The sequence below is a fragment of the Triturus cristatus genome, chromosome 7 (assembly GCF_964204655.1).
Source record: "Triturus cristatus chromosome 7, aTriCri1.1, whole genome shotgun sequence".
In the NCBI taxonomy this organism is placed as follows: Eukaryota; Metazoa; Chordata; class Amphibia; order Caudata; family Salamandridae; genus Triturus; species Triturus cristatus.
This window is the reverse complement of record NC_140590.1, coordinates 767,986,770-768,010,679: the sequence shown is the minus strand read 5'-3', so window position 1 is coordinate 768,010,679 and position 23,910 is coordinate 767,986,770. Positions and strand designations below refer to the sequence as shown.

Below are 23,910 nucleotides of genomic sequence, written 5' to 3'. Positions count from 1 at the left end.
CAGCGTCGCTCTATACAGCACCCACTCCGGCAATTTCTTCCCTGGCACGAACACTTCTATCACGTAGTTTCCTCTATCTCGCGCTACGTTGGCTTTCCCACTATCCCTCACTCTGGCTCACTTAATTCCAGCTGAGAATGCACTTTGTCACCTCTACAGCATTGAATTTTTTAACCCCTTATTCCATCCTGGTTTAGATAGTCACGTTGTTTGCACATAGGAGACACTGCCTGACGCCAATTTTTTTTTGCATAGATCTGAATTGACAGTTTCTTCTGATATAACTTGTATATACTGACCTTGGTCTTCTGAGTACAAATTGTGTCACATTGTTCCTATATCTCTGCTGAGATTGTAATGTTCTCCTTCCTTCTTTCCCCTCCCGTTCTTTCCATTTCCTTACAGGCATTACGTTCTCAGGCTTGTCATTAATTAGTCCTGATGAAGATCTATATATCTTGTAATAGATCGAAACGTCGTCGACTTGTTGAACAGTATGCATAACATAAGTTAAAAGTTGTGCATGACTGTTTACCTTCTAAATAGCTTGCCCCTTTATTTTCTATCGGCGTTAAGCTTGGTTGTTTAGCCTGACAAGTCTTCTAAAAATGTGGTTGTCTTTTGAATGTTTTAAATGTTTTGTCTGTTGAAGGACACAGGACTGTGTCCCACTCTATTCTGTTTGTACAATAGCCAATTCATTACGTTGAATATTAAATCTACATGTCCGGCTGGACATTTCTAATCAATATAGTACTGATTCTGGGCTATATTTATTGTTCGTATACTATAGTGATTTCGAAGGACCAATTGGTTTTTGAAATATCACGGCTGTCGTGAAGCAATTTCTTATCTAAAGTATGCGTGTTATCTAAACAAGCCGTGAAGCAAAGGATCGAGTCCGGATGGGCCATCCCAAAAGGAGGAATGGCAGCAGGCACCACGCGTACAAAGCTTTGGCCCCTTCCATTGCCTTTCTCCGTCCCTCCCTCACCTCATGAAGAAAGAGAAACGCACGGAAAAGAGCACATGGGAAAAAATAAACAAAAACAAACAGACACGCCTGAATGGCATCGCAGAACCCTTTCCTCGCGGCAAGGGAGGAGCTGACCCTTAAGTATTGCATAAATCTGATGTACTGTGCTTACTGCCTTCCCCGCTTCTCTTGTGGGACGGTGTTAAAAGCAACCTTTGTTACATGTTGCCTCAGCCCTGCGAGAATGCAGGGCTCCCAGCGCCATTACAAGCTGTCTGTGTGTTCTGCTGGAACTGAGGATTGGGGGACCTGTCCCAGAGGGTCGCTCACCTCAGTTCATTTGGTTTCTAGGGTGCACACACTTCCCGACATGTCCCTCATGTTACATAGACTTGCATCTTGCACGGAGTACCCTGGAGATAAAAGCATGGGTGCTTGTAACTCGGGAGTCCCTTGCCCAACGAAAAAAGCAAGTTTGCTTATGTTAAATGGCTCCATCAGTTTACGGCTAGGTGTGTCTGCCATGTAGGTGCATCCATCTTCAGTTAAATGAGACGGTTTTTATCATAGCAAGGTGCAAAAGCTGACCAGGTAAGTAAACACATCGAGTAATAATAGTTACATTGGTAGTTAGATAGGCAGCACGGATAGTCAAAAAAGATAACTAGATCGGTGGAGGGTGTGATGGCAGATGGACTCAGTAGCAGATTTGCGGGAGTTGTAAGTAAATAAATATATACAATGATACATTGATTGACAACTGTGTACATTCCGAGGTGCTGCAGCTAAAAAAGGAAGCACACAAACTGATGGAAGGATTTGTGTACGGTTTTATATGTAGCACATCTATTTAGCTTCTTGATATACATTAAGATTTCTCAGTAGAGAAAATTGCACAATGAAGCCCTCCATATGAGTGGGTGAGAGGTGCACAGTTGAGCCCGCCCTCTTCTGGTGCAGAGACCTTGAATTGGACTATTGAACTTCTTTTCTTCACTCCAGCCCCTCTGGCCTACATTCCCCGACAGTAAGCTCCCTCTGCCACTGCCGGAAGCACCTCTCTGGGCCCACCCAGCCTGGCAGAGGAGCACGAAGGGGTTTTGCCCGTGCTGTCGGAGATCACTCATGGGGTGGCATCGGCCGCTGCTCGGGTGCGCCTTGATAGGCACTGTGCCTCCTCCCTCCATAGCCGCCTTTGTACTATGGTCCTAAACTCACCTTCAAATGAAGGCTGGTATTTCTGTGAAGTCGACAAATATTCGGATTTGAAATCGTCGCCTGCACACGCCTGATTCTTCACAGTTGAAGGAAGACCATGCTATATTTTCCTAAATATACCTGTCTGGTGTTTTTTTTTTTTTTTAATCTCTCGCGGCATCTATTCATTTTAGGCCTAATACACTTGAGCAACGCGTGTGTGACTGTGTTCGTTTTTCATTGTGAAATTAACTTGAAGTTGCCAGGCCTAATATGGCTTCAGTTTTTAGATATTCACACCTTACTGTAAGAATTGCGTCCACTTTTCTCATAATGCGCCCATCAGACTTCTAACTGATGCAAATTACTCCTAAAGATATATGTAGTGACACTTTTATTTTACCATCAACACAAAACAACTCTCGTGGCTCTAGAGCAACCAACAACTTCATGGTGTTTCTTCCCTTGAAGGCGAAGCTTAGAGGAGCAGGGTTCCCATACAAATGCACCACTGTACCTAGAATCGAGCACAGCAGGTGATGTAACACGGCGGCTGCCTTTGGTCCGCCGCAAAAGCTGCATTGTTTGTAGGGCAGAGGCGGCCATGCACGTCTTCCTGCCGCGGCACGCCGCGGCACCCACGCCTATGGGACGTGCACATGCTGTCGGAATCCTCGGATCACGGTCCCTGTCGCAAGGTATTGCACTAAATCTGCCTTTTACCTGGGACAGTGCCGCGCGTAAAGCATATGTACCAACATGCAGAGTAGCATCACGTCTATTTTTCGCTCCCTCTCTTACACCCATATTTGCCCTCTCTGCCCCCACGCCCATTTCTCATGGCTGTCCGTTCTACCGCCCCACCTTTTTTTTTTTTTTCTTTCCTGTCTGTTCTCTCATCCCTTCACCTTAATCTTCCTTTACCTCTTATCTCTCTCTCATCTGTCCCTCCCCCTTTCGATCTCTTACAATTCATTTTTTTCTTCCCTTCACACTCTTTATCTCTGTGTCTCTGTTAATATCACTCTCCTTTCCACACTCTCCCACTAAACTGCCATTCACATGTTCATTATGCTTACTAAAGGAGATGTTTATTATACAAAGCCTGTGCCAAGCCAAGTGCAATGCAATAGGTCTCGCATTTACGTGAGTTTAAGCTATTGGCATTGTAAATGACAATGCCTTTTATCATCAATGCAATGTCTCGTATTTGAGAGTTTAAGCTATTGGCATTATGAATAACAATGCCATCTATTTATGTTTTATAAATGATAACAAAACTAAAAGGCATTGTCATTTACAATGTCAATAGCTCAAACTGGTGTCAATGCAAGACCTATTGCATTGCAAATGCTTGTCTAGATTGAACCCTAGTCCTTTGGTGCACAAAGGGTCCCTCTCATTTTTTCAAGTGACTCTCAGCTATGCTATTATACTTTTCTGACGTTAGAGGATTTGATGGAGGTGGTCTCTCTGATCTCGTCGGACTCACCCCTTTTTCACCCCTTAATTCAGTTCCTACAACAGTTTGTTGATATGGCCTTCTCTTCAATACTTTTTTGAATATTTGTAATACATCTGTTCCGCAAGTAACTGTACCATAAGAAAGGAAACAGGCTCTGGTTCTTCATACTTTTAAGAAGCTTACTGCAAATCCAGCATGCCTGAATAATTTTTTACCAATGTCACTACTTAAGTCACTGTCAGAATCTTGGCAAAACTAATCAATAAGCAGTTCTCTTCATTTTTTAACACATATATCTTAAAGGCGGCTCAATCTAGATTTCAATCAGCACGCAGTACAGACACTGCTTGATAGCCTTACTAATAAACACTGAAATAAACTCTAGCAGGATGGATTATAAAGAGTTTGAAGGAGGAAAACCTATTCGTTTTTCCCTCTGCATTGAATAAATCAATATGAAGAAATAAACATAAGTGTTGCAATACATTTCTTTTTTGAGGCGTTGATATTGTGCAGTTAAGGAAACGCCTGACACCGAAGATAGTTCAGAAAGTGTGTTTACTAATGTGATTTTCATCCTAATTTTACAATGAAAAAGCAATGCATACAAATTGTATTGAATGATTACAAGAATAATACAATCACTGTGAATTAATCCAAATTCTAAGGGTTCAATTTATTATCACGTGAGCAGTATACTCGCAGTGACGAACAGTGAACTGTTATTTCTCAGAAAAATAACATTCTGTCACCAGGTAAGATCACCTAAGTTTAATAGACCAGCACATGTATCAGTACAAATCAATTGCCCCAAAATGTTTTGGGTGATTGTCTGAAACACATTTGACATTATTCTTATGCAAATTTCTTGAGACATAAATCCTGGGTAACGAGGGTCGACACGTTTCAGCCTTGCACTTTCAGGCCTCTTCAGAACAATGCGGAAAAAGATCACCATAGCAACTCTCTGGTTCACCATGTCTCCAATATAGTTGAGTAATAGCCAGAGGAGAACAAATAAAGATTCCTCCTTCAGACTTCTTATAACCCATCCTGCTAGAGCTTTTTTCCTTGTTTATTAGTTTTCGATGCAACCTAGGCTCTAGAGGGTTATATTGGCTCTGCCCCTCAGTTGCATGCCCATTGGTATCCATACTGGCGGAAATTTGCATTCTAGAAGTTAGAGTTCTTCTGAAGCCATGGCTACAGGGACTTACAGTGCACTGCAGCGCCCCTCGTTAGTCACCTCTATGTGCACTCTGGGTCTGGTGGGTTGGTGGTAAGAATCAAGAGACGGTAGAAGTGCAGTGAAGGGATGCCCTCTGAAAGTACTTTGTATATTCGAAGGTGCGCAAGGAGCGTGATTAATATGTGACGGAAATGACATCACATTTTGCCAAGTAGAACATTCTCTTATTCTACATGTTGATGGTTGTATGGAAGATTCAGATTTGAATGTGTTCAGAGCTGACTTTTCCAAGATCTGACTCGAAATTGGGAGCTGAGTAATATTAACTACTACTAATCTAACCAAAATGTTCGATTAGATCTTTTCACCAAAGGTGTGATAAAACATTTTTGTTTAAGACTCCCAACACCAGTCAGCCACAGAGGGATGCGCTGGTGATATTTTGAATACAACTAACAAATACAGGCGCAAAGGATGAGACTTGGGGCATGGTCAGTTAGTGAAATGTAGTCCTTACTGTCCTTGGAATGTTTTCTGCTATTTGTTTGATAGATTGGGTGTAAGATCTGGTTTCTTAAGCTTTAACATAATCGCTTCTTTAAGATATTTTGATTCAAAGAAGGCCTTTATTTTTATCAAATGTTTTTTGTGAGCTCATAGAAAAAGAAGTTGAGGGGTCAGTATGTAGACAGATAAAAACCACATGAAAAGATGGTAGATTTATCAATAATTTTACTACCCTAATAGATGGTGTTATCTTTGTTACTAGCCTAATAATACATTTGAAGTGACATTTTAAGATTTATTTTCCTGTTATTTTAATATTTCTTGCTCTGCATTCCCTCTTCTTGATGCTCTCTATGTTGAAGGGATTTAAGCTCTTTGGAGATACAATGGACACCGGATTTTAAGCCGAGCTTAATCATTCATTGCAGTGATACCTGGGTTTTGCTTGCAAATTTGCGCAGTCCTAGATACTTATTGATGGTCAGGCCAATTATTACCTATTGTGTTTCTAGATTATCTTGAGTTAAGGCATAGTCCTTCGTTATTCAGTAAATCTGGCATCAAACCAGTCCTCCTCGATCTTCATTTGATAACCAGTGGTCTAAGAGCTGAGAAGCAAACTTACCATCATACCTCAGGGGACAGTATACATTATACACTACAAATCTGGTGTCTGTCTGAGATATATGGGAAAAATGTGAGCTTCTGTTGATCATGGCTTTTGAGCAACCCTCCTCTTGCTAAGCAGCCTGCCTTATGATACGATATTATTAGGTTTTAATGAGCTAATGGTAAGCTCATTCCTATAGTACAGTGACGTTTTAGTAATCAACATGCAACCTGGTGGCTGCTCAGAAATGATATCATACATTTTTTGACCATAATGGTCTGAACAGGCATTAGAATAGAGATGTTTAAGTGTGTTTGTTTGTTTGGTGAGCTGGAGGGGGGTCTGGGAGATGGACAGATTATTTTGAAAAATTAATTTTCGCATTGAAATTGAAGCTTTAAGAAAAAGGATTTCAGTTGTCTGGAGTGAGAACATACATACCACATTGTATATGAGCTGGAGGGACAGCACACTACCTCCTGGGGCAGAGTTGAGCACATACTGAAAGTGAACACCAAGTGACCAGCGCTTACTATAGGCAAATGCACTTGTGCCAGTAGGAATTGAGTATTTCGTAAAGAACTTGACAGCTCTTTGGACTCCCATCAGTGAGCCCACTAAGGCTCATCATTTATATAAAAGCTATATGTAGCTGCCTTCTGTGGACCCCCCTCAATCGTAAATTGATGGTGTAATGGAGTTGGGAGCAGTGCACTTGGTAGGCGTTCAGGCAAAATAGCTCCTTCTACATTCTTTATTATGTGCCTGTTGGACAGAAAAGAGGCCAGATGCAGGAAACCAGTAATGAACACAAAGAATATCGTTCTAAACAGATAAAGCCAGGAACAAATGGTGCTTTAATCCAAATGGTATTGAGCAAATGTCAGACATTCAGAAGTAAACGTGGGGTACGGATGTGCAGGCAACCAGGCATTGCTCAAGAGTGTGGTTTGCACTTCGTCCCATAAAAATGTGACAACTCATTTCTTTTTTTGTTTTACTGTCTGTCACCAAGTGACCCAGTCTTGCACACTGACTAGAACAAATCTTGTTGTGTGAAAGCTTGGATGGCCTATTCAGGCTTTAGCTGGATTGCTCCATACCCCAGAGTCATCTTCCTCCAAAGTGATACACTTTCTCCTCACTGCAGAATTGAAGCCAATGGCACAGTGCAGTGACGAAATCCATTCTACTACTCAGCAGCAGTAGCATTGCCCATCTGTCTTGATTAAAGCTGGAGTATGCTATAGTAGCAAAACTGTTCTTGTTCCCACACAGCATAGCACTGCAAATTCCTCTTTTGTGGGTTGTTGGGAGACAAGTGAGCAGTTTTACTTGAGTCAGGAAAAGTCCACTCCTGCCCGCTGGCCTACTCAAGAGAATGGAATACCTAAGTAGATTAGATTGCCTACAGTACATTTCACTCTAGAAAACGTGATCAGTGTCATTCTACCTGCTCCACTCTGCACTCGGCGATCTTGGCCCACCTGTATACTCTTGTTTTTCATGCAACAGATTGTTCCATCCTACATTCTTCATTGTGCGTGCACTATTCTGAGAGTTTGGAAGAGTGCTGTAAGTAGAATGGCCTAAATGGGAATTTTTCCTTGATGAATCTCTGGTTCAAAGACCTCCTCCAAATATGGAGCAGCATACATTGCAGTGCTTCATATGGAAGTGTTGCTGAGAGTGTGAGAGCAGAAAGACATACTTGCATAACAACTCACCAGGTTTTTAAGTCTAGCCTAGCGCAGCGCGCATGCGCTGCTCTAGGTGATGACCTTTAGAAATCGGTCTGCACTTTTCATCACACTCGTGCGTGTGACGGTATCCACCTTACGGGAGCGAGCAGTGGCGCACAGGGGCCTTCTGTTGGTAATTAGCATGGCCGCATTCGCTTGTCTACATTTGCCTGCTCGTGGTCGCTGTCGCTTTCACTTTTTTGCCGGCTCTTCGTGTAGTCTTTGCTTCGATGCAGATATGCGAGCGCTTGTTTATTTATCGTCCTCGTGATTATCTCTCCCGCTGCGCTCCGTGTTACTCTCTTGCCCACCTGCTCCTCCATGCCCTCCTTCCTCGAGCATGCTTGTGTACTTCTCACCAATGGTTTCACCACCTGCGGCCACCATATTGCTTTCCCCCAAACCAGTGTTGCTTTCGTATCCTTTCTAACGCTCCCCTTCGTAGCTTTCAAGTCCCCTCCCATACTGCTTCGGCATTCCACCCCTCCCTCTCCAGTGTTCCTTTCCTCATTTTCGTTTGTTGTGTTTTTTCATGCCAGGCTGGCTGTTCGCATTGTCCTCCCTGCCCGTCGTTACCCTGCAGTAGAAGTGATTTTGTACTTTCAGCAAGAAAAAATATTGGGTTTTGGATTTGTTTTGCTATCTTAAGAGAAAATATCAAGCCATAGAAAGCGTTCATCTCCATATTCATTTCATGTGCTTGTCTGGCTTTTGCTCCCCTATTTCCCCCTCCTTTACCCCTAATCTAGAGCCTTGTTTTCCAAGGAGTACAAACATTCTTAAAAATACACACTTGAGGCATATGCAACATATACACTGCGCATGCCCATGTATTCATAAAAACTCTGTTAAAGTCTGTGCCCTTGTGTGTAGCGCTCAGACTGCTGACTGGCCTAATCGACACTAAACACAAATAAACCTGTCAAATACCAATCGTTGCAGGTCTGCCTTTCATTACTATGGTCCTATTGCCTATTAAATATATTGCCCTCATCTTAGCTTTATTTGAATGAAATTCTTTTTATTTCAGTTTTTTTGTGCCGAGATTACATTAGTTTATTTAAACTGTACAGATGCTGGGTTCTGATCCTTCCACTTATTAAGAGAAGCCCGCGGTACAAAAGTTAGACTCGCCCTTACAGAAGCAGTGACGCCAGTACAAGCTGCTTTCATTCTGACCTTGCAGCCGCACTTTCTTTATTTTGTTTTTTTTAGTCTGAACTTCAGCCCTGTGTCATTAGCAGAGGCACCAAACCTGACTCCTGTGTTTTGCTTCTGGCTTTTGGTGGTGGTGGAGGAGGAGGAACAGGAGCAACCAGCTGTTATTTTGAAGTTTGCAGGTGCGAGGGGATGTGTTGCGGGGGAGGGCAGCATAGGCAGGCGACAGTATTTTGTATTTGCTTAGGAGGATGTGTAGAAGCAGGGAAGGACAGCAGGACTCGCGTGGTATAATATTTTGTGTGGATTTCTGAGACACCCTCCCCCCATTTCTCTTGTTGGACTACTGCATTGTTAGGACAGTTGAAGGAGGACAAAGAAACAATGAGGTGGCCGATCCAAAATATAGCACTACGGCTGGTATCCACTGCTAGGCACCTGTAATGCGGGTGCCCACAATAAGGGCAGTGGCACAGTGCCATTAATACACAGTGACATCTATAATGAAGACGCACCGCAAAAACACTAACAACCAAGACAAAGGACCGAATGTTCATTAACCTCACAAGGAAGTCTATAGATGTTGCAAAGGAGCAATAACTGTGAAGATGATCACAGGCAGGTCCATTTCCTGAAGTCCTATGCAGATTGTGCCCCACCTCAACGGACTTGGCCTGAAACCATGATGTTGGGCCTCTTGACATGGAAGGTTGTGTCTTTGGGGGCTAAAGTAGGCTGAAGAACTTGAGGACCTTGCCGTGGTGGAACATAGGTTGTCCCTTTTCTTGATGCATTGGCTGGCATTGGGCCCCTTGTGACTTTGTCCATGCCTAGTAGAAGTGGGGGTCTAGTGGAGCGATATCTTCCTCTCTGACCTGCCCACGGCTAGGGGACATGACACATGGTAGTCTCCAAGTGATCTTCTGAGAGATGCAAAGGAGGTGGAGGTTTAGATATTTGAGGTATGGCATGTCCATGTGTTCTGCCCAGACACACTAACAAGGGGCGGAGACACGCTGGGACACACAACTGCACACACACACACACACACACACACACAAGCATGCACACACAAACACCTTTGAAGATCTTGCTTGGAAGGAGCTAACTTAATTGGCGAGTCTTCTGCAGTTCTGTGCCCTTGATGTGAACAAGTGACAGATGTATTTTTTCTGACTCACACTTCTGTGGTTTAGTTGCGATGTGTGATGTCCAAATGCATCTAAGTTACGCATGCAAGGATGTGACCTGAGTGAGAATGTTACATATAGTATGTGCACCTTTCACTTTTTGTTAGTGACTCCTAGATAAAAAGAAGTAGCCAGGCCATGGATGTTCAGATGAGTGGTCACGGAAGTACAATAATGTGATGAGTAATTTGATTTGGTATATTATTTATATAGCGCACATTCACTGCTTGGAGACTTTTTTCACTGAAGCAACAGCGGCAAACAGAAACTCAATTAGTCTGGGTTGCAATGACATAACATCCATTACAAGAGAAGTCAGCAGAATGGGGAAATTTTGAGGACTTTCCCGAAGGTTAGATGATTATAGGATGTGACCTAAGGGCTAGGGCGGTCAACCTCGAAGCATTGGCATAGCCAATAGGTCTCGCTGTTGGGACCTTATAAATATTTAGTTATACAGCACAATATCCTTGGTGCAACATCATCAACTGTTGCATGGCTAAACACTTATAAGGTCCCAAAGGCAAGATGTATTGGCTATGCCAATGCTTGTTTCAGACTAGTGTTCATTGGGAATGAAAGAGCCAAGAATTTGGTGCTTTCCGGAATTGGATGTGATTGTCTATGCTCCTAATTCTGGGGAAGTATTCAATTCCAGAGTTTGTTGTCTGTTCAGAGAAGGATGTTCTTCCTGTTTGAGTTTTTATGAGTGTAGGACAAGTCACTAATGGGGGGCAGCTTTAAGTGGGGAGATTTACTTTGGAAATAGGAGTGTAGTTTTAGTTCATAGAAGAGTGGGCAGCTCCCATTGATTGCTTGACTGGGTGAACAATGTGCTTTGAAGGGTGTCATTTTAGCTGCTGGAGGCAGTTTAGGGAGAAAAGCCAGGTGTGATCTGAAAGATCATTGGTATGTTGAGGAGCTGTCGGGCAGCTGCAGACATTTGTGTCTGATGTATTGTGTGAAGGGGCCAAGCATATGCCCAGGTGTGGGTCCAAAGCTAGCCATAGAATCCAAGCCATACATCACTGACTAGGTCTAAAAAAGCTAAAACCTGACTGGGGTTAGTTTGTAGTCCCCTCTGGAAGGCACCTCCCTTGGCATTTCAGGGTGGACTGTCCCATGAGGAGGAGGTTCAGAACTGATTTGTATAAGTGGGCTTTTGTCTAGAGTGGCACAGTCGGTGAAAAATCATAGGTTGGAATGCTACCCAAACCAATTTCCAGTGGTTTAGGCTATTTGCAAGTACTCCTTATTTTGTGTGGTGATGTAATGCCCTAAGTAGCCATGGATATGCTCAGAAGTTCATCAATTGGTCCTTATGCTACAGGGTCCAAGCTGTACTTCAATGACGAAGTCTAATGAGGCCGATACCGGTCTGGGCAGTATGGTATGGACGAATTCAATGATTAGCATGGTCAGTATTTATTTTCATACGGTGCTCCTCTGTATAGAGTGACACATCGGGCGAAAATAGATTAGTTGGAATGGTATCTAGAGTGATTGTCAGTAGTTTGGGCTGTCTGCAAGCATTCCTTCTATTCTTTTGTTTTTTTCATGTATGACTTTAAACATATGTGTGATTATATTAAATCGCTAACAAATGGCCTGTATAAATAGGTACTAAATGGAATATGTAGGGCAGCTTGCTTTCTTCACCGTGCAGATTTTCCCGAGGTGAAGGCTGCTTTCCTCTTTATAGAGTATATTCTTCCTCAACCCTTTTCTCTTTAATATTTTACTTGCTGCTTCCCCACTCGCACATGTAAACTTAAATCTTTGCACTATAAAAACAAACCTAGATTTTGGAGTGTCAGTGCTTGAAGTTGATGAGACTGCCCCGCTCTTTGCAAAACAGGTGTTTACCCAGTATCATTAATATTCTGATAACTGTAAATTCTGTCTGTTCCATGTTGTCTGGTGTTCTTCGCCTGCTGTGGTCAGATGTTCATTTCAGTCTACATTGTCATAACTCATACACCATTACCTCTTATAATACTGCAGGTCTCCCAGATCCTAAAGAAGCCACTAGGTGCACGAAACCCAGAGGAGGATATGCTTCTTACTGAGTGTGCTGATCTCGTCAAGGAACTTCAGCAGAGAAGCAAAAAGCAGCAAAATTTGAAGAGGAGACAAGAAGAGGTGAGCAGTCAGTGAAAACATTTAACCATTGCCATTTGAGAATGTTTTTATTTGGTAACTCAGTATACAATGGGCGGGACAGGGGGCAAATAAAGGTCCAGCACACATGCCCACAGAGGTATGCAGTTCCTCTGGAAAGGGAGGGTCGATAGGAAGCGGGTCAGAGGTACCTGATGAATCAAGTTAGGGGGTCTAATCCATCAGGAGCAAGAGCCCTCACACATCCCAAGGGGTGTCATGCTTCATCATCGGGCAGCTCCTCGTTGGGCGGGTGCTGTAATGCCAAACGGGCCCCACAGGGGGGCTCTTTGCCGGAGTTCTTTTTAGCTGCCAACGTGAAGTGTGAGGTGCTATGTGAAGTGCTGTAAGTGAGTAGAGTGGTGTATAGTGAGTCTAAAAATAACTCTAGGGAATCCAAAGGAATAATTTAATGTGTGGATCCCTCGGTTATAGTAAAAGCAGGTATACGCCAAAGGTTGATATAATGGTCCACATTGGCTCCGTAATGAGGTGGAGGTCAACATGTTTCTTGCCATTCTTCTGTCAAAGATTATCGCTGCAATTTGTCAGGACCGTGAAAGATGCAAACTAAACTACTCGAGGGTAGGTCGGTCAAAAGTACAGATGTTTCCTAGAGCCATAACTTACCACAGCTTTCAACAGTATAATAGTATACCTTAAGACAATTGATATATGGACCGACCTGGAGGGAACAAAAGGGGAAAAGAACAAAATAAAAGATATCAAGCAACAGTTTTTAGCTGATGTATACATATATGCAGTGCGTTTGTCTAACCACATGCAGAGGTTAATGCTTCGTGATGGTACATATAGTGAAACAAATGATGAAAGCGCGTCAAATGGCAAGCCATACGAACAAGATCTCTTGGCAATAATCACATTTAACCCAGAGATGAAGTCCACGGTGTTTCAAAAATCCTGTAAGCTTACTCATGCAAAGTTTTGGGGTATAATATAGGCTGGTGACATCAACACTACAAGCACTCACACGGTCTTACCTCCTCCAAAATGGAAAGCAACTCCACAGTCCGTAGTGGAGTCGTTCTAGAAAGCGTTGTTCGCCTAGAGGAGAAAAGCATAAATGAGGGAAGACGCTGATAAAACGTGTGCTTGAATGTTGGTGTCAGATGCCGGTCTTACCCAGGATGAACAGTAGGCTCACGAATACAGAGAATACTCAGACTGATGCCGCCGTGTGTAGCGTGCTACCTATCCTGGGCACCGCTAAAGCTGGAGTGTGGATGAGACGGAGCAGACACTGTAAGACAAGCAGTTATCGTGTGCGTCATCACTAGTGCGCCCTCGACACTAGACCGCTTCCCGACTCTCGATGAGTCAAGGTACTTGCGCCATCTTGTGAGCGGAATGGGCGCCAATGTAAACAAAGGAATTACAACAATAAATGGTGAGGCAATGTTAAACAAAATCATTATTGATGAAGGACAAGATCACTACAATATTTCAAGAGCTATCCGATGGGCAGGGATACTCCATGGGAGCGTACACAGGCTCTAGTCAGTCACTGGTGGAGTTTTGGGTAATTAATCCCAAATCTGCACAAGAGCTAGCAAGCATCAGTCACTGGTCTCGGTGATCACGTGACCATTGAAGTGGATCAATGTGTGGGACAGGTTGTGGTAGTTATGTTAGCGTACCGTCATGTCCAGGTATGGGTTATATGGGGGAATGAACACCCAAATTACGGACCTCAGCGGTGGTCAGCCATGGTCCGAGTTGGTTCAACACCGATGGAAAATTGGGTCTCCGAGAGCTTGTCAGTCTGAAAGGGTACTGTGTCAAAAACGATACGGGGGAGAAAAAGACATATATGTAGAGTATCGGTCATGTATCTCACCCCATGGTATGTTATCATGAAGACCTGTCACGTGGACAAACGAAAAATCCATCTCTGTTCTTTGTGGAACAGATTGGCCTTGGTTATGTTGGGGTGTGTCCTGCACTATCCAACGTATGTCGTCAGGGAAATGGCGCATCTCAAGGTAGTGTGTGCTCATTTTGGTGGAGGTCTTTTTGCAGCGTATGCCACAGCTATGTACAATGATTCTGATTTGGACTACGAGGGTGGTCATGCCTATGTAATGATAACTACAGGGACAGATGATCATATAAATTCAGTTCTTAGAATTGCAATTAGTGTGGGGTCTTTGTATCCACACTAGTTAGTCATCCAGTTGTATCATTTTAGAGGGTTCAGTGAGGGCACATACACTACAGGAGCTGCAGGGAAAATGTCCAGTCACATAATGGTTGTTGAGGGGGCTCGCCCGTGGCTCTAGGTCTAGTGTGAACAATAGTATCTTTTATGTTACAGGTACGTTTGAAGGCAAACGTGGGGTGTGGGTATTCCTGACAACCTGTTTGCAGGATACCCCAGTGTTTTTTAATGATTTTCTTTATTTGATTTGATTGCAGTGTGTGAAGGAAGTCCCACATGTCAAAGTCTCCTCTCGGGATTTCGGTTGTGGTTCCAAAAGTGAGGCCCTAGTGTTAGTACGGGCCCTCTTACGACAACATGAGGTAAATAATAGCGTGCCTCTAGATTATTTGTCAATCAGCAGCTTGTGATTGGTAGTCTCTGGGGGAGCTGCAATTGCGACATAGGTGCAAGAATTGCCCGAATGGCAGGTTATCCCTGAGATGTTTAGGATGATGGCTGTCATACCGCAAGAGACTATTACTGTCCGTTGGTTTTTTGTATGTGGAGGTCTGCATGTGTCCATCTGCAAGAGTAATCATTAAATCCAAAACACCTAGTGCCGGAGGTGACCTGGCTGAATAAACAGGTTTAATTTCCCTGACTTCAAGTGCTGGCTTCCCTTCTCATAATGGAGTTTGGGGAGGCCTTTTTTATTTTAACGCAAGCAGTGGTGCCATTTTTTCATTCACCACCAGGGTTTTGGCAGCACGCCTGCATCGCCACAACCTGTTCTTTTGAGAGAGAGATATATATATATTCACTGAAAAACCATAGGTTTTAGGGAAAGTTATAGTTAGTTGGACATTTCACTCGTACGAAACCAGAGAAATTCCCCCGTTATAGTTAGTTCAGCTAACTATAACTCGCGCCCCCGCAATGCACTGCTGATGACATCACATGTTGTTGTTGTTGTTGTAATAACTTTATTTCGGTCAACAGACCATAAAAAGTGCATATAAACTATATCAACACAAAAATTAAAACATTAAATGATCATAAATATTTAAAAACAGGTTAAACTGTAAGTTATCACAATACATAGCAATGAAGAAACGATAAACACAACAATTAGGTTAAAACATTTCGCCTCCTACGCCACATATAAAACAAATAACGAGAAACCGCAAACACAATAGGAGGATGAGTATCGTAGGTCAATATCCTACAAGCCTGTGTAAAGTGCAAAAGTCCCAAGTTCTTACAGATAGGGGTCAGCCAGCGTTTTCTAATTGCAGAATAGGCAGGGCAAAAGAACAGTACATGGGGAATATTCTCAATTTTGTAAGTGCATGCGGGGCAAGCTTCAATATTGGATTTAGACCATTTGGTGGTAAGGGACCTTATAGGAAGAGTACTGTGCCGTAGCTGAATATACAGCTTTCGAGCTGCTGGGGGTTCAATTAGGTCCATGAATTCCTCAGCCTTGGGCTCTGATTTTACTAGGAGGAACTCAGATGTCAGCCTACCCAGTGATGTAGAGCTCATTAGTGTTTGATAGTTTAACATACGTATCTGAGAGAGGAGTATATTCTTAGATATCCCGGGGCAACAGGTCTCAGGGGTATCCCATAATCCGGAGGAGCCTAGCCGGGTACTAACTGTACTAATATACTGAAGCCATGGGATCGTTTTGTATCTAAGAATAGGCCAAATCTCAGAAAATTCTGCTCTGTAATCAGCCAATTTAGTGACGGACCACAACCTCTTCCAATACATAATTGGTCTAGCACTTATGATCTCCTCTATTGGAAACAAGCCAAGATCAAATCTAAGAGGGATCAATGGCGTACTAGGCGGTAACCCAACTAAGTTTCGAGCAAAAGACTGCTCCACCTTTTTGAGATCCGTAGTCTGCTTGTGCCCCCAAAGTTCAGCCCCATAGATTGCTGCCATTCTTGCTTGATGCCAATATATTTTAAGTGCTGGGGAGACCGGCCTAAAAGTAGATGCCCTAAAAACTTTACTTAAGCCCCCCGCTAGCTGAGATAGCTTAAGCGTAGATTTGGCGACCTGCTTATACCGGTCAAAATTCTCAGTAAGAGTGACACCCAAATAAATAAATGTTTTAACCCTTTCCAGGGGGGTACCATATAATACTGGGTTTGGACGTACATGCTTGGGGGGGTTGAAGATCATAAACTTTGTTTTTCCTAGATTGATTTCCAACCCCCGAAGGTCACAAAACTCCACAAAGCCATCAAGAGTTTTTTGAATGCCCGATGATGTTCTAGACAGCAACAATGTGTCGGCTGCGAACATCAGAGTGGGCACTCTACCTGTAGCCAATCTAGGGGCGTCGTTGTTTATCACACCATTCAAATGTTCTACGAGGCCATTTATATAAAGGCTAAATAAAGTTGGTGCCAGCAACGGACTCCTTTTAGGACAGGGAATTGGTCTGTGAGTTCACCGTACCTTCCACACCTGACCTGCGCAAAATTATTTAGATGGAGCCTCGAAAGAATGGCTAACAAGTAGGGCGGGAGGCCCATATCTGCTAGCACTCTGCAAAGTTTTCCACGCGGGACCAGGTCAAATGCTGCCCGCAGGTCCACAAACACAAGGTAGAGGCTGCCACCCTCCACCTTTGCTGTTTTCCAATACAGGACCTGCAGGCGAAATATCTGATCTAAAGTTGGAGGTGCCAGACCTAAATCCTGCCTGGAGTGTAGACAATATCCCCTTTTCCTCAATCCACCCGAGGATCCCATCAAGGATAACCCTCCCCATCAGCTTTTGTGATGTATCAATTAAACTGATGGGTCTGTAGTTAGAGGGGGTTAATGGGCATCCCTTTTTTAAAATAGGCACGATTTCTGCTCCTAACAAGTAGGAGGCAGATCGTCTCCCTGCAAAATACCATTAAATAAAACAACCAGATAAGGGGCCCAGATTTTTGGTTGCGTCCCAAACAAGTCCCCTGGCAGTTTGTCCAAACCTGGAGCCTTATTTGGGAGCAAATTTCCTAGAGCTGTCTCTACCTCGGTCAAGGTGATTAATTCATCTGGGGAAAGGCGTGAACGGGCGGCAATTAACCATCCCTGCTCTTCAGCCCCACTAACACTTTGGGATTGCTGGGGTTCAGTGGTGTTATCAGGCGTACCACCAGACACAGAAATGCCATAGAGAGCACAAAAATGGCTTTCCCAGATAGAAGGGACAATGTTGGGGGCGGGGCGGGGATATGCCCACTAAGTCCAGTTGCAACTATCGACCAGAATAATTTGGAATTTTTGTTGCTAAGTGCAGATCCCAAATTCTCCCATTTAGTAGCCTCCCATTCCTTTTTTGCATCGCGGAGTGCCTTTTTATACACAGTACGGTGAGCCCTAATGGCCTCCCTGTTATTGATTTTTAAAGCTCTAAAAAGGGCCTTTTTGGCATTCCGACAAGAGGCATTGTACCACTGAAAAGACGTGGTCCGTGGCTGATTTGCCCTTCTCTCAGGGCAAAGAATATCTTTAAGTGCTGTGACCAATTGATTATGTATTTCAGATGCCTTGCCTAGATGGCCAAATTTCCCCATCTCTTCAATAAATGGAATGGTAGTCTTATATAATACGGCAAGTTTGCTGTCGGACATCTGAAGATCTGGCCATTTAACCCTACGCCTACAGTTTGTGATAATTAAAGGCACAGTGACACAGTGATCATCCGAGATTTGGCATTTCAACCTAAAACTCCCCATCTTGAGTGAGAGTACCAGGGCGTTATGGTCACTGTCAGATCTTTCAACAGGGGTGTGGAAATTTTACAAAAATCTACTTGGCCAATGGACAAAATGTTACACAAATCTACTTGTCCTGGGAAAATATCTGCTTGCCCCACCTATTCCATAAATCAGTGAGGTGGGTCTGCACGGAGAGAACCTGCACGGGAATCAGTGCAATATACTGTGGAAAGTATACTTCAAATGCAAGTCCAATTGTGCAGTGCATGGTCATACACCCTTAAATTCAACTGTTGTACGGGCTGGATGTACAGCATGTGTGCAGATGTGTCATTGTGCACTGCACTCAATTAGTAACCAGTATGCATGTGACACATTTTCAAATTTAGAGAAATAGTACCTAAACGCAGAGTGCAGGCTGGTAATGGACTACATTTCTTGGAGCGTATTTGGCATAGAATGTGCCGGAATATGAACCTGTAGGGCAAAAGGGTGTTCTCAGTCCTAGGGCCAACTCATAGCTGTCCAGTTTCAAATCATGCTCTGATAAATGTGTGGATGGGAATAACCACTTCTCGGCAGAGTTTATGAACTGTTCATGGGGCAGCAAAAATCACATAGCAGAGGTGTTTAGTTCACTGAAGCAGTATCCACAAGTACGAATACACAAGAGAAAGTAATGGGCAGTTATATCAATCTCTGCTTTTACTCTCCTGGGCAGGTGTGGTGTGATTATATTTTTGTGCACTCACTGCTACATCTCCACATTCTTCAACCACACAAATAGCACATGCAACACTGGCAGTAGCAGTACAGGGTTCTCTTGTGCAAAGTACTGGTTAGTAATGGCACCAGCAGAGTAAGCTTCCCTAACATGAAGGAGTGTAGATGAGCAATAGATGTGCAAGTTTGTCTCACTGAGATTTGCAAAGTACTCAGTTTTTTCTTTAAAATCCAAGTTCTCTGCCACTGTCTCTCTCTTTCCAGTGTCCCCAGCTCCCCACTGCCCACCAAAATGTGTGCGTTATCCTCTGGGAAATCCTATAATTCTGTTGCAGGAAGCTGATACACGAGCATTGGAAAGCCTGGTGAAAGAAACGGTTTTAACGTTGCAGCAACTTGTGTAATCAGTTTCTTTATTTCAGAAGCTGAGCATTAAGAGGGTCCAAGGGATGATACTAACTTGGATATTTGAAAATGGGCACATGCATAAAGAAGTCACAAAGACCGGCACATAGGAAAACGCCCATTGGCAAATCATGTAGGGAAAGAAAAACAAACCTTTATGTCTACATAGGACGAATATTCACACAGGCGGAAGAGCCCCTTTTCCTTAGATCTGGTATGGGCGCGTTTTTACTGCTGACGTAACTGTGCAACAAAAATGCATCACTACAGCGGCTGCATAAAATTCTGAGGTTGGAACATGATTTATATAATTTATACAAATTTATATTTTGATAATTTCTGCTTTATATTGAGCGCGCTTCTGCAAGTTTTGCCATTTAATATCGTTGCAAATGAAATATGGTCCCCCACTGGTGACAGCTCCCGTGTGATTAATATATACAGAGCCACTCTAATTATGAGATTCTACAGCTGAGGAGTTTCCCACATAATGTGCCATATAATTCAACACATGCTGCTTAAACTGCATATTTTAACAACAAAAAATGTTGATACTAGCTCAAACAGATCAAGTTACTAAAAAGGGGGTAACATGTCCTGCCACACAGTGAAAAGCCCATCAGAAGTAGTGACTGGTCTCTTTTACATTGCTATTGCTGTATTTGGGTCTTAATCTTAAAGTAATGAGGAAAAACATTTATACAGTGTTAAGGTGTACAGATGTCAAAATAATGAAGTAATACTATCAACGAAAATTTGCTGCATTATGCTACATAATTCTCATTTTTTGTGGCCACATAATTTAGTCAACCCTGCTGCGTAATTTAGACCTTCCCTGCCGCATAAATTAGGCCTTCCCTACTGCTTCATTACAATGGCTTTGCTAATTTAGCACAAACTGCTAGAGAACTGTGCATGGTGAGGGCTGTTTACAGTAGGTACAGGAGACGAGAAATGCAACCAAATAAAGGTACAGGCTAACAGAAATGAGCCCTAAATGTGGAGAAAACCCCGTTTTTTGACAGGATTACGCCTATAAAAATTGACACGGGCGTGAGGCATTTCCTCTGCAGCACTGGCAAGATTGAAAGATAAAGTGTGGGCACTAATTAAGCTAGAAGCCGTGGAGCCGAGGGGAGGTAACGGAAAAAGGAAAAAACAAAAAAGACTATGGGGGAGGGTATTGGTAAAGGAGATCTCATCTTGGGCAAAAATGTGAACAGTGCAATGTTTCAGACGCCAAGAGAGGCCCACATCTCAGTTAACAGTGTGAAATACGCTGCACACATAGCATTGCCTAGATTACGAAGATACTTTCTGCCTTCTGCATTATGTGGCGTTTCCTTTATTCGACATTAGCTTGATTTAACAGCAGGAAAACAATACAATTTAAAAAATGTTTCTATTAACAGCGCACGCAATAATCTTTCAAGGCTTCATTTTCTGTAAGCCTGCCAGGTGTTTAAAGTATTCGCGTTTGCTCCGTGCCCCCAAATGCGACCTTGTCCATAAAAGCAGAGACAAAGTAAAGGTCAATGTCTCTCTATTGTAAAGTTCCTTTCATCGTGTTTTCACACTGTACTGGTTCCATTGCTAGATTGCAAAAGGAGAGGTTCCCGCCTTATTGTAAATTGTTAACATGCCACACATTTAACCCTGCCCCCACGCTCACTGAATCCAGACCACTGCATGCAGAATCACAGTTAATATTATTTTCTTAAAGCTCGGACCGCTGCAAAACCCATTATCAGACGGACTCACCTGCTGGGGAGGCATACAGTGAGACGCCGACTTGTTGCTCGTGACTCCAGGAAGTGCGCAGCAGCACACCAAAGATCAGTGACCTGCCTTGGACGGATCCCACGGGACAGGGCGATCGAGCCACGCAGCAATCCATGGCAGAGAGACCACTCGGCCCACAGCGCTGTGACCTGTCTCAGGGCCTGCCCTTGCACGTTCGGCAGCTGGGTTCCTAGAGCAGGTGGGCTGCACCAGTGACGGAATCCGCGCCAGAACACTGACGTTTAGCGCAAGACTCCCCCGCCAATCACTGGCTAGATAGAGTCCAGTCATGTGCTTACAGCCAGTCAATGGCCTCCAAAAGCTTTGACTGCATTTGTAATTGGCTGTGAGCCCCGGAGTGCCCACAGCTCAAATATCTTTAGTGATTTAATGTCTACTTGTCCGTCGGGCAAAATAGACAATAAATCTTCTTGCCCATGATAAAAATCTACTTGCTTCGGGCGTCGGGCGATACGATTTCCCCACCCCTGTTTCAATGACCCTAAACTCGTATAGCCTATCCCAATGCCTAGCCTCTATAAAAATAAAATCGATTATTGAGGACTGGTTTAATCGGTTAAATGTGGCTTTCCCTGGTCTATCAGGCTCCACCCTCCCATTGCATGCTCGTAATGAAGTTGTGAGCGCAAATGACTGCAGTTGCAAAACTAAAGGGGTCCATGCCTTGACCCGAGTAGTCAATGGCTCAGGAATGGCCCACAGTGAATCAACATCATCCAAGCCACCCAAATTCGTATCCATGAGTGGCTCGAAATGACAATTAAAATCGCCTCCCAGTATTAACACTGTGGAGGAGTCCATTGACTGGATGAGGGTCAACAAAGTTTCAATGACCTCTGACTCAAGGCCCCGCCTAACTGGCCTTGAGTATACATTAATCAGGGCAATGTTTGGCCCTTTTGGTATAGTCAGCAGTACGCACTGAACATACAGCGAATTAGCTGGAATTTGCGATGCCTTGGCTCCTAAGTGCGTGCCAACCCATATAGACAATCCCCCCAGGGGTCTGCCCTTCTTGCCCTTACTTGCCAAGATATCATACGTAGCAAATCCCTGGGCTATACTTCTTTTTAATGCCCAAGTTTCCTGCAACATACAAATGTCGTGTAGGGCCATAAAAGAGCCCCACTCAGGAATGGGTAGTTTACTCTTAAGTCCCGCCACATTCCAAGAGCGGATTTTAACATGGGCAGTCGGCAAATCTCGCCTAGTTAAGTCGTAATCCAAGGAACCAAAGAAGTCGTTAGTCACAGGAGGACTAATTTCTGTGGCCGACTCATACTCACAATTCAATAAATGTCGGTCAATAGAGGAAGGGGCAATTACAGGGTAGATAGTTTGTTCTGGTAACAGAGTTTGCGCTGGAGGGCTTGGCTTGGCATTCACAGCCTGGTACTCGATGGTGGGCGGCATGTCGTTAGGAGGCCCCCCCTGTCAATCGCAATCATCAAAGCCTGAGAGGGCATCAAATCTATTTGTGACTTCCAGCGGGGTGAATGGTGACCGATAATCTGTCCTCCTAGTTCCGTTTCTATAGCTCCTAAAAGGTACAGTATCCCATCCAGATGCAGTTTCAGTAGCCATAGGGTTGGGTGCATACATTGTATGCCGGTTGTTAAAAGGTATGGGTGGTACAGGCAGTTTTATCTGCGGTCGAGCTATAACCCCGGGGTACATCATAGGGGTCGCTAGAGATCTTGGGTAAAAATATGTCAGTTCACAAGGCACAATCGAAATGCTAGTTTTCCCTGGAGTACAATTTAAAATATAATTAACAGCTCTAGGATCTCTAAAGTTAATAACAATTAGGTCCCCCTCAATATCTTTGGCTCTACGTCCCAACCAGGGGAGTCGTCGGACATACAGGATCTCACCATTGATATTGAAGGGAAGAGGTCTATTTTGGCTAAGCCAGTGTATAGTTTTATTTTTCAGCTGAGAGAACCCTTCCCTCCTACCCTTTTCTAGTGTCGGAACTCCCGTAAGCACTACCACATAAGGAACCGCTTCTGGGGGTAATTCAACTTGGCGCCTCTTATGATCCACTGTCCTAACTGGGCTAGTGCTTCCCCTCTCATCTTGCATATTTCCTATAAGAGATTGTTTCCCTCCCTTAGGGGCTTCACCAGGATCATGCTGTACTGATTGTTGAACTAATTTAGGGGGTATAGCCCTGAGTTGACTACTAGTAATGAACTTACTAATTTTGCTTATACCCTTGTGGGTAACAGGGGTAGGAGGTATCGCTGGTGCTGCGTTGGGGGGCACTAGATTTGCAAGGTCCTTAAGTACCCCCGCGTTGTTACTAATGGCCAGTTCTAGATTCCCCAACCGTTGCTCCATCTTTTTTAACCTCTCTATTATAGGTAGTACGAATGACCTTATTAATCGTTCAATACTCTCGAGAGAGGCAGCGGGCAGTGCTTCCTTAGGCGGACAGTGTAGAGGGGTAACTGGGCCAAATGAAGGAGATGCGGCCAATAAGGGAACTTTTGGGATTGAAGCTATTTCCGTGGGAACCGCTAAAGTTGAAATAATTGGTACACTGGACTTTGACGTAGGTACAATAGTTACAGTGGCCCTTGACGTTTTGCCAAAATCAGAATGGTTAATCTTGCTTCTTTGTGGGTCACCTACCCTCTTTCTTCTTTTAGTTGGAGGTGGCCCATGAGCTTTAGGCGTAGCTACTTTCCCAACCTTCTTTTTAATAATCTTAACCGCTGGTAGAAGGGGTTCTGTAATCATATCAGTTCCTATGATAGAATTGCTAGAGGGAGATATATTATTATTTATGTACGAACTGTTGAAAATATCAGGTCGAGAGGGGGTATCTCGTAAAAGTATGGGAACGTTATCTGTGAATGATGAATCCTGAGTTCCAATAAGGGAGCTTG

At 43.7% G+C, this 23,910-nt stretch overlaps 1 protein-coding gene across 3 annotated transcripts in view; it reads left to right on the top strand.

Moving 5' to 3' along the window:
• Positions 1-23,910, top strand: part of SIRT7 (sirtuin 7) — a 157,071-nt gene that overhangs the window by 54,811 nt on the left and 78,350 nt on the right. For 2 of the 3 annotated variants that reach the window (XM_085617544.1, XM_085617543.1), the window contains exon 2: positions 12,039-12,176. In XM_085617544.1, coding sequence (XP_085473670.1) covers positions 12,039-12,176 — 138 coding nt within the window. Of the gene's footprint in view, positions 1-12,038; positions 12,177-14,630; positions 14,736-23,910 lie in introns of all 3 variants that reach the window. The other variant, XM_085617542.1, reaches the window with a different exon arrangement.